At 36.8% G+C, this 15,408-nt stretch overlaps 1 protein-coding gene across 14 annotated transcripts in view; it reads right to left on the minus strand.

The window, feature by feature from the left end:
• Nucleotides 1–15,408, minus strand: part of LOC124631071 (RNA binding protein fox-1 homolog 3) — an 81,284-nt gene that overhangs the window by 8,078 nt on the left and 57,798 nt on the right. For all 14 annotated transcript variants that reach the window (XM_047165220.1, XM_047165225.1, XM_047165223.1 and 11 more), the window contains 3 exons: nt 4,092–4,352; nt 3,137–3,412; nt 2,981–3,034 (listed from right to left, as the gene is read on the minus strand). In XM_047165220.1, coding sequence (XP_047021176.1) covers nt 2,981–3,034; nt 3,137–3,412; nt 4,092–4,349 — 588 coding nt within the window. In that variant the 5' untranslated portion in view covers nt 4,350–4,352. The remainder of the gene's footprint in view (nt 1–2,980; nt 3,035–3,136; nt 3,413–4,091; nt 4,353–15,408) is intronic.

Genomic DNA, 15,408 nt, shown 5'->3' on the forward strand with positions numbered 1-15,408 from the left:
ACCCAAACGGATTTCATACTCTATTACAGAGCAACCACGATACAAAATCAAACATCGATACAGAAAGAACTTATGTTTACATCATGATACTAGTACTTAATAAACTAACTTTGGAATCATACCAATATTACACCTAAATTATTTTACATAATAACATTGTGCATGTACTTTACAGTGCTCAAAACTAACACGTTAAACATAAGCGATACTTAGATTTATTAGATATTGATAAAATATACACCTGGTACATCCTAATTCATAACAGTTATGTGAATCGCACAAATTACTATTAAAATTATTGACGTAAATTGCATTCAGCACGCGTTGTACAAGTTCGGTCAATATTATTGAATCAATAGATCGTGCTCAGACAAATGAAACTACTTACTTTCAATAAATGGTGATAACCCATAGATACAAAAAGCAGCTAGCACAGCACACAATACAGTGGAAGAGACGAGTTGTGAAAGTGGCAAACAAGTTGCTGATTGTACGAAACGCTTACACTTATAAAGCAAATGACAGCTCTATTATTACCATTCTGAGTGCAAATACTTATAACGTAAACATTAAATCTGGGCAGAGAGAAAGAGAAAGAAAAAAATAATAATGAACGAAGAGGCGAGGGCCCGTGGGACGCGTTACGCGGTATCGAGTGTAACACAACGCACACGGTGCAACAAGCTCTCAGTTGTCGACAGACAATCGATCCAACGGACGAGACAAGTGACGCACGCCTCGGCAACATTGCGCTGCCTCACATCAGGGAACAATCTAAGCCGGTTCCAAGTGTTCATTGCTCTTGTATCGTTCAAACAAAATTATTTCAACAGATAAACAATATACTACCAAGAATATAGACTGTTTTTACTTGTTCTCATGAAGGAAGAAATGTATTATTTATAATATTAATAAAATAAATAAAAAACATAATTAACACATATTTGCAATCAATTTAGCAATATAAAAGTAAACATGATGGGTTATTTGAGCCAAAACCGGTTAGAATTTTCCCAAGTGAATTCGAAATGTTACCGAAGACATACGAGATAAAGCCAAACTAAGTGATGCACCCTAATAGTTACTTCTAGTAAAATAACTTACATCATTATAGTCATTGCGTTACATTATAAACATTGTGTTTCCAGGGTTCAGCAAAAATATACATGCCCAAAACTAATAAAAAATATATTCCCTTGTTAGGAAGCATATGACTGAACGAATTTTTGTATTATTTATTAATAACATAATAGTGGAAAGAAAAATAGTAAGTACACTGTCATCTAAAAGGCTAAATACATCAGAATGACTGGTCATCCAAACTACAACATAGATGCACTGAAAGGTCTGTACATAACTGTAAACACATCACGTCATAGATAAGGCGAAAAGACAACACTATGAAAAAATCGAAGCAGTTTGGACGATTGTAACAACCTCATTAGTGATGAATAATAGAGCTGTCCTGAAATATGACTTAGGAAATCAGCTGTTATAGTGACGATGCATCATTCTCTAATACTGCATATCCCAATGTGAGGCATTGAAGAAAAAATAACTTGGAGCTATTATTTAAAAGAGTAAAATACTTCTTGACATGAGCGAGCATGGACTACTTTAGGGGCGGTCACCAAACTGACACAAGGAAAGCAGTAAACACGAAAAAGCGTTCAATCCAATCAATTATTATAAAAATATTTCGATAATAACTCTTTAAATTTCATGGGAATTATCATTTACAGTGAGTTGTTTTTTGAGTATATTTGAAAATTAATGTTGCTAGATATCAATATTTATTGCACCATAGGCAAACTAACAGAGTATTTGATGAATTGTTACAATATTCCCGTTTTGGATGGGAACACAAAATTAAACATAAGTATGCCGATAGTGCAATTCATTAAATATAGTTCAGATTTGTTCAAAATCAGAATAATAGACATTATTATTCAATGATAATATACAATGCAATTAGAGATACTGCACCAAACATTAAAACCAATATGCTATGAGAAAGAAGTTTGTTTAAAACACAATTATGATTATTTTAACTAAGCCCATTTGCCTTCAAATTTCTGTTAAGCGAGGATAATTAATTAATCAAATCGCATGACTTGAAAAGAAGTAAAACTTTAGAACATATTATTAGGAAATATTTGTATAAAATCGGTAGTTACTTTGGTTTGGGCAGCGATAACTAATAAATTGTTAGTAAGACCTCTTAGCTACTGCACTTCTGCTTGCCATCGATATAACGTTGATTACTAATTATTATTTAGCAATGTTGATTCAGTTCAATTGTTGTAAAGTCTAACATACAAGTTTAACAAGTCAATAGCTATGAAGTGCAAGTTGGTACATAAACTAAAGGAATAATATAACTCTTTAAAAGTCATACTAATAAGTCATGATCTAAACGAACTTTGAATGAGTAATTTAGCCCCTGGCTCGCTTAAACGAGGTTCTATAATAACAAATTCCGAATCCCAACAATTAAAAGTACAATTTCGTCCAATCTGACCTTGGCTTACGGTCTTGCCTAGCATGTTGATGAGTAGGCTCTCCGAGGTACGTGAGACTTATAAGTAAATTAAAACAAAATGACCTTACATCCTTCTTGCTTAACCTTGACAAACACCATTTTATGTTTATAGAGTGTGTAAGTCAAGAAAAGCTTTTGCCTTGTGTTGTTAAAAGATGAAAGTAGAGTTATAGCCACGATAAAATTGTGAATTATTATTCCTTTAACTTATGTGAAAAAATTGCCAAGATTCAAAAAACACTGCACTAACCCGTTGTAAACTAAAATAAACTGGAAATGTAACTTGTGAGTTTTAGAACTAGAGATAAATATTTTGTTATGTGTTTTTTGATTCTGTGCATAAAGATACTTTCAAAAGTGGCTACAATGAAATCCGTTTGTCAACTGATTTCAATGAGCCACTTAACTTTCCGCTCAATGGCTGAAAATATTGCTTACCTTGGAGCCACGTTCATTGAAGATAATTTCTACATCAAGTATTGTGCCATATTGCTGAAAGGTAAAATATTAGGATTTTAATATATGCTTTATTGAATATCGATGATATTAGGTTTGGTTTTGCATGCATGTAAGATATTTTGCGTGGATACATACCCCAAACATATTTCTAAGATCAGGATCTCTAAATCTGAAGGGTATATTGGAGACATGTAACCGTTTGGGCTGTGATGCTTGTGAGACGGGCACGAGTGTCTTTTCAGGAGTGCCGCTGGCGTTGACGTTCCCGGCGGCGACGGCGGCGCTGACGGCCGCGGCCGCCGCGTGCGCCGCCGCGGCTTGCTGTGCGACCACGGCCGCAGCCTGCTGAGCCACTACCGCCGCCGCCACACTCACTGGTGTACTCTCTTCATTTGATTCGCCTTCACTTTGCTGGAAACACGAATATACCAAATTAAAATTCAAGCAGCCGTTTCAATCAAGACTGCTCTTATGCTAATAAGAGCTACATGTTAAAATTCTAGTTAAATATAATATTTCTGCACACTCAATGTGAGAAGTTTTTGCAGAAATTGCACGTTAACGTTCTGAATTATTTACGCATGTTAAAATTGACTGTAATAATTCTCATATGGCATGATTTTTTCCCAATTCCATCAATAAACACTCAAACAACATATTGGTGAGATTGCAGCCACGGACGAAATTAGCTCAGAACCCCAGAGACCGCACTTGTGTCTTCAAACAAACCACTCTAATCAAGTTTATCGCAACCCATAAAAAAAAAACTAGTTCTATTTACGCCTACGAAATAAAATTTTTATGATATATTGCTGAAAGCCGTGGAAATAGAAACAAAAATTAGTTGGTTCAGCTATTGAAAATCATCTGTCACTCTCCGGCAACATACGAATGTGCTGCCCCATTTCACACAGCTGAGCAGGACGTGAAATATTATGACTAGAATTCAGTGAAAAGGAATGAGAAAACACTCAGTAGCAGTATGTTTTACACTAAGAGGTAAAAAAACATTATAAATGCAACAAATATCAAAACCCGACATTTTTTTTATTTATGGTCTATTTACATAGTGAGAATTTATGTAACTTACTGAGGTGTTGTTTTGATTTTCTATTGAGTTTTGTGTGTGTGTCTGTGACGGCGGTTGAGGTGAGAAGTTGGCTGGCGGTAGCGGCGCGGGCGGTGGCGGCCCTTCGCTCTTGACCAGTGGGGGCTGTGGCGGCGCGGTGGGCCCTGCGGCCTCCGCCTTCACTCCTGCCAGGGCATCGCCGTTGGCTGCGAACTGCGCAGCGGCCGCCGCAGCCGCCGCCGCCGCAGGGAACGGGGTCGCCATACCCGTCCCCACCATATGCTGAAAATAACAAATACAACCACGCTGTACAAACTGTGCACTTATAAGTATCCATTTATGTGTCAGCAGAACGACATTGATCATCAAAGAATTCGAAGCTATTTATCTCAGGGACGCGGTCTAGGTGGCTTATACTCATTCTGTCGTAATAAATAAACCTGCTTATAGTTGACGTTTCTGGGCTGTGAATCGAAATATTGACGCGAAGAACTCGTGCCAAAATACAAGCTACTTCGGCTGTCTATAGATATCTACCTCTCTAAAGTTCATGATGCACCATATTACTGTTGAAGTCATTTGTTTGTCAGCCTTAAACACGTAAGCTAATAACAGTTGGTTTACAAAATTAATTTCTGATACATAGAACCGCAGAACTTAAAAATACCATTCGACTTTGCAAAGCCTGTTGTTATTTTTAATACACACGAGCACGCCCTTTAATTTTATTTTACGTCCCAAAAGCCTGTCGGTAACAAAATTAAATTGCGAATGAAATCTAACAGAGGACACCCTCCTCGGCCAGCGGGTGGCTGTTCGTCGACGCTAAAAACTGCGACCTTGGGCATTAAACAGAACGGCCTGAGCGTTCATCCTTTTATTCACGTCATTCGAATTATTCGACTTCAGTTACAATGCATACCTATTTAATATCGTATTTTAATAACGAATGCATAGTATGGTACTTTATGAAGGTCCCAGATTTGTAACTGCTACATGAGACGGAACAACATACATGTCTATGTACTTATGAATGTATGTATTAGCTATGTAGCGGAGTGCCTGCGCCGGATACGTGCAAATTAGGAAGTGGCTATTGGACACAATTGCATAGACTGTCGGCTGACTCTGCTCTCACTGGATCAGAGACCTCAACACAGTTTATAACATTGAACTTAAAAACTGCTGGGAAATGTGGAAAACACGCATCGTTCATAAGGCCAGAAAAATTAACTCCATAGACACTACAGTCCTCAAATATTTAGACTGTCCATGTTGCAGAAAGTCGACAAATTACGAACCATTTTTAAAGAGGTTCCAAATATTGGGTACCTTCCATATTTACAAAGCAAACAACCATAAAGAGGGATCGGGATTAAGGCGGGTAGCTAGCGGGCGAATACCAAGATCGTTCTATAGATTACTTTTGTTCCCGGTTCCTGTTGAAATAAATAATCTGCACGCCTGGGCTTTTAGATAGGCGACGAGGCGAGACGTTGTCGCTGCAATGGCGGTAAGCATCAGGTTTAACCGTGATAAAACGGAAATTAAGTTATAAATCAAAAGTTAATAATTATTTTTATTCTCGTACTAATATTTTGAGCTACGAACACATTTCACAGATAGTTCAACTTATGTTACCTACCGCAAACCTCAGGTAAAAATGCTACTAATGTGAATTGAATATAAAGTAATAATTATGTAAGTGGCTCTAATTCAAATGTTCGTCACGTTCTTCCTACGAACACCGGATAACCATCAATAATGATACAGGCTCCTTACACGTTGTTACACTCTTTTGGAAAAAATATTTGATGTTTTTTTTTGCAGCTTAGCTGTCCTTGTTCGTTGTTCATCGTATCTATCATTAAAAAAAAAACTTTAAGTCCTCTCACAATCTCTACTTAATATGTGTTGTATATGTTACCGTAAGATTACAAACATCGTTAGATTACAATCTATCTCGAGAGATTGTAAACTGTCGAATTATTGTGAACCGTAACATCTGATTGCAATTTAACGCATTATTTTTCGCTATATTATAATCTATCGATGAGATATTGTCAAATTGTCAACTGTCCGAAAGCTCTCTCTGATTGGTCAGTCTTTTTGTAAGATCGACCAATCACGACCAGCCGTTCTGTTCCCATGGAGTTCCCGTAGAGTTAGGAATGAAATAGAGGTGTCAGTTAAATAAAATAAATGCTCTTCAAAAATTCTTCAAGTATTAAATTTATATAAAAATAACTCTTATAAAAATACAGTTAGGTATTTTGTCTTCAAATACAAACTAATATTTAAAAATAAAATAAAAGGGGTGCTAATTAAACAGGCTTCTTTTTAATATCATTATTCGCCCCCAAAAATGTATGTTGCCTTCTAAATTACTAAGTCAGCCACAATTAATAAAGCGTCGAGCATCTAAATAATACTATCTTAGCCACGAGTTATCTTCCACTCTAAATACAACTCAGCATGATGGTTATTTTTTTGCATCTAAAGGACAATGGGCAGATTGGTATACCCCACCAATAGCAATGTCATATATATCATTGGATAGGCCTTTTTATGTAGAACAACATTTACTATGACAGCTTTGCTGAAATGTTTGTCCGTTCTGAGATATAGATCAAAAACTGTGCAAAAGTTAGAACTAAGTAATCTATTGATAACTCAAGTTTTTAAAGGAAAATCTAAGTACTACCAAGTATAAGTCTTGTAAGTGCTACCTGCTGTGCCCGTTAGGGTCCATAATTGTTACTATTATGTAGCATTTCAACCTTTTATTGTATCAACTGGATTTTGGGCGTAATGAGAAACCGCACCAATAGCAAAGTCATATATATCGTTGGATAGGTCTTTTTAATTGGAACAATATTTACAATGACAGCTTTGTTCTATTGTTTGTCCGTTATAAAAGGTTGAAATGCTACATACCTAATAGTAACAATTATGGACCCTAACGGGCACAGCAGGTAGCACTTACAAGACTTACACTTGGTAGTACTTAGATTTTCCTTTAAAAACTTGAGTTATCAATAGATTATTTAGTTCTAACTTTTGCACAGTTTTTTATCTATATCTCAGAACGGACAAACATTTCAACAAAGCTGTCATAGTAAATATTGTTCTACATAAAAAGACCTATCCAATGGTATATATGACATTCCTATTGGTGGGGTATACCAGGTCCCATATATTTGTGCCCATTGTCCTTTGTAGCATGCATTCTAACAGTAAACTTCTTAAATACTATTAAATGACATCATAAAAATATTTATTTACCTTCTAATTTTTTAACTCGTACCTACTGAGTTTTTTGTTTAAAATATAACACATCCCATATTAATTGACCCAGCATGGAAGTAAGCATGCAACATGCAGCAAGCATAACTTCTGTCACGGCTCCGGCGCTGCGGGGCTCCGGCGGTCCCATGCGAGCTTATCGTCACAGATGGTTTTCACGCTCACCACCGCAGCTTCGGCTTGCTGGCCGGCGGAGCCGGCCAGCCTCAGCCGCGGCGGCGAGCGCTGAAACTACCTGCGCCTCAGCTCGCAGGCCGCCTCGCCCCTCCGCGCCTACGCGGTTTTGAATTACACTCTAGGGGTAGGGCAGACAAGACTACGTGGAGTCGGTTTTGCAGCGATTCGTTTTCGTCACTAACTTCAATTTTTAATACAATTTTTAATTGTGTGTAATTTGAGTCTTAAAAATTAAGTACAATTTTTGATTTTATAAAAAATTAAACCGTCACTTATTTTTGCACGTCAAAGAGCTGTGACACCGGGAGTTGCAAAGAACATTGTCTTTTTTGACGTTCTACCAATCAGCGCGCAAGATGCATTCCGTTCTACGCCAGGGCCCCGATTCTCCTAAGTTAATAATGTCAAAATCGAATAGAAATCGAATCGTAATATGATCGTAACAGCAGTTTTAACCATATCGGGCATTCTGCTACTAATAAAAGACCAATCGTATTCGATTGACATTTGATTGGTGTGCGATTGGTCTGCTATTTTGGTGATTTTGGTCTATACGGTAGTTTGCTGTACAATCATTTTGCAATCGTAAATCATTTGCAGACAAAATGATTCATTATTGGATGACAGAAAAGGATAAAAACGTTTATTTCAAGGAAAAAATTGCGGAATGCCACATACGCTTCAATCGTAATCGAGTCGGGATTGGATCTCAGTCGAATCGAGTCGAACGTCAATCGAATGGCGCTTAAGTAAAATTAGGAGAATCGGGCCCCTGTTGACAATTTGACCGCTCTACATCGCTCTCGATCTTACAAAAAGACTGACCAATCAGGGAGAGCTTTCGGACAGTTGACAATTTGACAATTTCTCATCGATAGATTATAATATAGCGAAAAATAATGCGTTAAATTGCAATCAGGTGTTACGGTTTACAATAATTCGACAGTTTACAATCTCTCGAGATAGATTGTAATCTAACGATGTTTGTAATCTTACGGTGACATATACATTGTTAATATTTGATGTTTTATGCTACTAATAATATCGAACAAAGCGAAATATTTATTGGCTTCTGAATTCAAATTCCGAAAATAACAATACAATATAGTTATTTATTACCTCAAAAAATTATGTTACTGAATATCAAAATTCCGCCATTGTGTAGGACCTATACAACAGACCAGGTGCTCAATTGTTGAACCATTCGTTACCGATATCCATTTTTCTTCCATAAAAGACGCCGGAAAGTAAATAAATGTAACTTTTGAATTGGCAGGTGTCAGTTGCCATCTCGAGCAGAAAAATCCATATCCTTTATGCTAAAAGCTACGTTGCTGGGAGGCAATGAAACGAAACTAGCACCACAGCAATACAACTAGATACGCTAATTACATTTTGGAGTTTTCGAACAGTGTGGCAAAGGGGTGCACAGCCATTTATATCATGAGTTATTTGAAACTGAAACTAGAGCGCCTTTTCATTCTCAAAGAGCAATACGCAATTTCTCTCGATAAAAGATCCGACAGCGATACCGATAATGTCAATACTAGAAAGCCAGTCTACGGGTGGTAAAAATAATATTAATAACGAGCCTTTGATCGACGGTCGTGGGACTTCCTTTATTGATCTTTTGTAGCTAAACTGAGGAAGCAGAAAGTGGAAGTAGTACATAGTTGAGAAGCAGAAAACGGGGAACTATAAAAATGTAATATCACAAGACGCTGTAAAGGAAATTATTACGTTAATTGACAGTAAACTAACATTTATGGCCAAATAACAGTTCTGATGTAATAAAAGTATGTCAGCAAAAGTTAATAACATCTGTAGGTTATATTTTGGTGAGTAGAAAATAATGTCCTAATAAAGTGTGTCGATGACACTTAATAAACTATCGCACCCTGCCCAGCTAATAAAGGAACATGTGGTTTTTAAGTAGTTATTTTTAAGACGAATACAAAACAACATGGAGCAATAGTATAGAGAAGAAAGTCATTGTGCCAAGACACTCGAGACAACATACGCAAGACAGAGTGGAGTGTCTCAGCACTTCTGCCAGAGAACGAAGGGCACTTCGTGTTGAGTTCTAATTTTCCAACGGTGACACCGCCACCGACGCCAGTCCGAGGCGGATGATGATTTAGTACATGTGTCAAGTTGCTTTAGCACCCTCAAGATCTTGTTGCTATTTATGGTAACACGACGACACAATAGTCGTGACTCACTCCGCAACAGTGAAAGAGGCTACGAGTATATGCGACATGTCAGTAATACTCAACTAACTTCATGTATATTCTAGTCACATGACCCAACGGCCACAACTTATTTAAATTATTACAGTTCAAATATTGCGTAAAGCTCAAAATGAGAACAATGGACAGTGTTTGAGTAGCCACTGCATAATTATGTGCATAATGTATAGGTAATATTATTATGAAAACTAAAAACATTTTTGATTCCTTGACAAATGAGAGCAATACAAAATGGACGCGGGTCCGTCTTCCCTATGGGGAATATTTGGAACATAATATACATTCCTACAATGTATACAATAATAAGCACTACACACATGTGGTCTGCCACCTTCCAGTTGTATCCGGCAGTCCTGTAAACAAACTGACTTTTTATAGAGCGCGCCTGCGATTCGTCTCGCACAGCCGCCTCACTGCTTTAAGTCTTGTATACCTTGGAAACTACATATTTATATATGTTTATATTAAAGACTAAGCTCAGTTTACAGCATCGTTTCTTGCATGCAAACAAAATTCAGAAAAATAAGGAGCTTAAATGGGAGGTTAACCATTACGTTATTTCTGAAGATCGTTAAAGATCTGCTGAATAAAATTGATTTACAAATTGTGTCAAATTCAGAAAGTCGACTACTCTAGGTTTGTATGTATATATTCTAGAAGATGTTGCGTTTCCTTCGGTACTTAGAACGAACGCAGGTAATACCATTTTGCAACGCCCACATGTGCTATGGCTTTGATAGTTACTGAGAAATGTTAGAAGAGTACTGAATAAGGGACCAGTCTCTCAGCGACAACATTGTGTAATGCGTAATTTAAGAATGTTGCTGCATTTATCATATCTTTTTGTTTTGAAAAATATATTTAGGTATCTCAAGATTATCAAAACACCACCTAGAACCACTGTTGGTTCTTAATAATTTGTGTAAAAAGGGAATGTGGAGAAGAGAAGAGAACACAATATTTTTTCTGCATTTTAGTGCACGATTCAGAAAATGCGACTGCATCAGAAACGAATAGATAAACCAACATAATGTTTTATACGAGTTGAATGTGCAATGAGATGGCTTTGAAATGTATACCCATCCATGATCATCCTTCCTCTGCATTCAGAGGAATTTACAGATCTATGCATGATGCTCATGTCATATTCCTTTAGCGTAACGTATAATGTTGGTACGAAAAACTCAATAGAATAAAAAATAACGAATAGAAGACGTCCTCTGAATAGAAACCAAGTTTTTTTAACTTCGATTTCTGCTCATGTGTGTAAAATGTGTTCGAAACATAAGTCAAAATCTACATTTGAAAATAAACGTGGTCGTTAAAATTACGTGATAAAGCTGGCTTTAAAACTTGAATGTTCGAATAGGACGAGGCGCGGGCTGATTCACAATTAGGCAATTATATGAAGAGCGATTAAATGTAATTGAACACGACACAAGTTACGGGCCTCGTACGGAGGGATACTTGTTGGAAACATGCGTCATCTCTGAACAATATAATACATCTGGACCGCTAATTATAATCACTCGTTTTATTCTGAATTCATATAGCTGCATTTCCTTTCAATGTAAACGACTGTAATGTGTCAATTACTAGAATAATATTAATGAAGTACATTCGTGCAGTTATTTTAAGAAATCGTGAAAAATTGATTTATCTACGTTACTTTTGTGTTGGTTTAAATATTTCATTGCTCTTCAGTGAAGGATTTATTGTATGCTATTGCGAATTAAATTTATGAGTTTTGCGCACAGATGAAGACGGAGTACCTACTGAGGAACCAAAATTCTTCGAGATGTGAGTGTGATTAGTTTCAAGACATAGGGTGCTTACATAAAGAAACAGGTTTCCGGTACAGACAAACCTGTACGGGTAGGTACCGATCAGTGCAGGTATAATATTTCAATACAATCCTATTCACTCACTTATAAAGAAACAGGTAAGTTGAAACAGGTAAACAACCTGTTGTTGTTGGACTGTGAGAACATTGTGATATGTAAAATTAATCCCATCACTGATGGATGCAGTAGGAGGATGATAGATTGAATTTGGTCCAGAAATACAGGCGCCCGCTGATCATGTTTAAGAAAAGCATAGGTAAATGTTGGCACATTACCTTTACATTAGTTAGGCACAGGATAACAAACATATGAAAACCAAGTGCCAAAAAATTTAAATAACAAACATATTTTGATGTACAGAATTTGTAATTTAAAAAATGAACTGTCTGTCGTTTCGTAATTTTATCTATCCTATGATACAACTAACAGCTGAACATATTTCTAGATATATTTCCCCGGCTATTTGCTCCGTGAAGAGTTCAATGAGTTCAATAAACCTCTATATTTAGCTGATGTAAACTGAACAGCATTAGCGCTTTCTACAAACGCGACGATAAGTAGTAATGAAATTATGCGCTGCTTAACAAATAAGTAGAGCCGAGCTGCAGCTGCAACTTTTCAAGGAATAAATGTATTCGCTAAGTGCAACTTGCTATATCCGCTTGATTGATCACCAAAGTTCTTTAATGTGAAACTTATAAAGCTGTATTGAAAATTGAATAGTTTTCTCAATATAGCAATTTTTCGAAATAAATTACAGCGTCACTACCTGAATAAATATTATATCATTATTTTATAAATAACAGCATCAAGTCGGTTTCGGTTGGCACTTCATTTATCTTAATTAACCTAACTACAGCTTCGTTTGTGTATCTTAGCTAGTAATGTGACAATATTATTTTATCGCTGTTACAAATTGTGTTCTTTACTAATCATCACATTAAGCGGATCAATTTTCAGTAATAATGAACAAACACGAGGATAATTCAAACACAATTAGATACCTAGTTATCATGTTAATAATTGTTCACGAAAGCATGGATTAATAACAAGCCGCTCCATTGAAGTGTATGGAGTGTGGATGTGTGTTGGTGTTACTCCCCGCTGCCCCTCCCCCCCTCCCTCCCTCGCACAGCTCTCCCCCTTTGTGCCGCCCGCGAGCCCGCCTACTACCCCGACACCCTCACACTGAACAGATGCTGAGTCTGATCTGAGTAAACACAAACACAGACCCCTTTTAAGCCGACGGCACGATAAAACTATACAATGAAAGTAATGATATCCCTTGACGTTAAACTGAAATGTAGGTACTATTTTTACAGCTAAATGGTTTTTAATGTTCTATGTCAATACTACTGGAACTACACAAGAATACTCAATTATTTCGACTTTCTCTTCAGAGTGAGTTGAACAAATAAATTAATTGATTTACCAAATAAAAGATTCGCTATATTCTAATATCAATCACTATGGGTTTTCCGCCATAGTTACATCGTGAGTCATGTCATGAGTAATTAATATTAAATATCAGTTCATGAAACTGAAACGAAGAAGTTACAGTTAAGGCCCATTTGTAATGTTAGTTCAAGTTTATAGAATTGTAATGAATAGAATTTTTATTAATATGAATATAATAATGTCATACCTGATTTCATGCCTATGTAAAAAAAAGCAATAAGTCGATAGGTCCAACTGCAGTGATACCCATTGGATTAACAACATTGCTACACGTAACGTTAAGCATAGTAAGTACACTTGAAAGCCACAAATAAGAGATAGTTAAAAAAATGTATTGTGCTGAAAAATCTGTTTCAAAGTAGAAGTGTATAGAAATATTTAACATGATTTTCATTTCAGAGTTTGTATCTCATACACTATGTGGATATTTTTACGGCACTTTATTCATAGATAGGCATTTCAAATGTCCTACGAGAGCTCTTTGGTTAGGAGATTCGGCCTCTAGGAGACTCGGCTTGGCTAGAGTTTCAGTTTAAGCGGGATTCTTCTGGTGAATATTATTTTGTATTAATATTCAACAGTTTGCAGCAGCGCTACGTGACCGGGAGAGTATTTACAATGCTTAGCGAAGCGCGCAACCCAGCCTCCGCCCGGCCACCCTAATGCCCGCTACCTACACCGACATTATGCATATGAATGATCTTGACGGTTCGCGATAAAGATTAACATTATTTAAGTACCGAGTTCATATTAGCAGTATTACACAGATTTGCAGAGCTTCAAATAAGCGCTTCAGCTTTAACATTGGATTTCGCTCCGTTCACCCGTTCACAGGAATTACAAGGAGCTATACGTTTCCAATCTCGGGACTAGGCATTTGGAATGCCGCCGGTTACCACAAACATGTTTTAATAAGAGAGCAATGAACTCCTGTTCCTAAAATTTTGTTCAATTTTTTTCCACTTTATTCACTCTTCCTGAAAGGAACTGCACAGCAAACTTATAATATTAGTTATTTACACATACTATTAATATTATATTAGTTTTCTAATAAAGAGCTGTTTCTTATAATACACAACATTTTACATTTTTAGACTTCTTTGTTAAAAAAACAATACTGAGTGGCTTTGTAACTTTGTTACCAGTATTGTATAGGGTGATTTGGAATCCCGATCCCATTTACAATGCGCACATGTATACAAGGCCAATCTGAGGGCGTCACTTGGTAATGTCCTCGCAACAATGGACATGGGCATTCAGACCTCACTCGTAAATGGCGGGAATAGCTCTCTTCCGGGCGCTGCGCGGCTGCGGCAACCGCTACACACTACGACCCAATATCCATGTGAATATGCTCCATTATGTTATTTAATTTACGACATAGAAAAATACTACTTACACATGTGACACATGTGACATTACTTAGTAGACAAATGGAACTCGATTGAAAACAAGTGGCCGAATGAGCATGTGCAAAATCACAGCAATAAGATATTTAGTTTTACAGTTCTAATGTTGTCGTAGTTCAAATAATATATAACGGAAGCTGATTTACTCCTGACTTATTACTAGAAAAATATAGGTGCACTGTCAATGCTCGATTTTATAGTGAGGTGTGGATAGTATCTTGAGAGGCAATTTACTCCGCAATGCTTACACTATAAACCGCAGCCGATCTCATGTTTTAAGATCGATTTTCAGTGAAGTTCAGGTGACTTTATATGAAGATTACGTATTTGACACAGATTTTTGTAGGATTGTATGAGAAAATATATATTTTGAGGAAATAAATTGATCTTAAGATGTTGTGTCAAACGAATTTTGGTGAAATAATCACCGCATTTAACCAAAATATAGGTACCTTTTATTTCATACAGGGTAAGTTGAATAAAGTTAAAATCTTATAGATTGGGGAAACCAACTAAAAGTGGTTTTATCCTAAACAAGCTAAAACTGAACAGGACCGACCCTACCGCAGTTTTCGTGTTCGGTTTCAGACGAGAACCCCGAAAAAGCACCATTTGACTTGTCCTAGTTTGGCTTAGTGCCTACCTACTCCTATTACGGGCAGAATACAATGTTCTGGATTGAAAAGCCATTTTTCATACCACTATAAACTTTAGGTATGTGTAACCATTTATTTACGACTAGCTTCTGCCCGCGACTTCGTACGCGGATCCTGTCCCTTATGCCAGCGACTGCGGGGTCAGCAAAATTAAAGATCTGGATCGTCTGATGTTGAATTTAAAGGGCCCGTTGACGGGAAAACAACAGAATACGCAAAATCATTCGAAACGTTCCATA

Source organism: Helicoverpa zea, chromosome 6 (genome assembly GCF_022581195.2).
Source record: "Helicoverpa zea isolate HzStark_Cry1AcR chromosome 6, ilHelZeax1.1, whole genome shotgun sequence".
Lineage (NCBI taxonomy): Eukaryota > Metazoa > Arthropoda > Insecta > Lepidoptera > Noctuidae > Helicoverpa > Helicoverpa zea.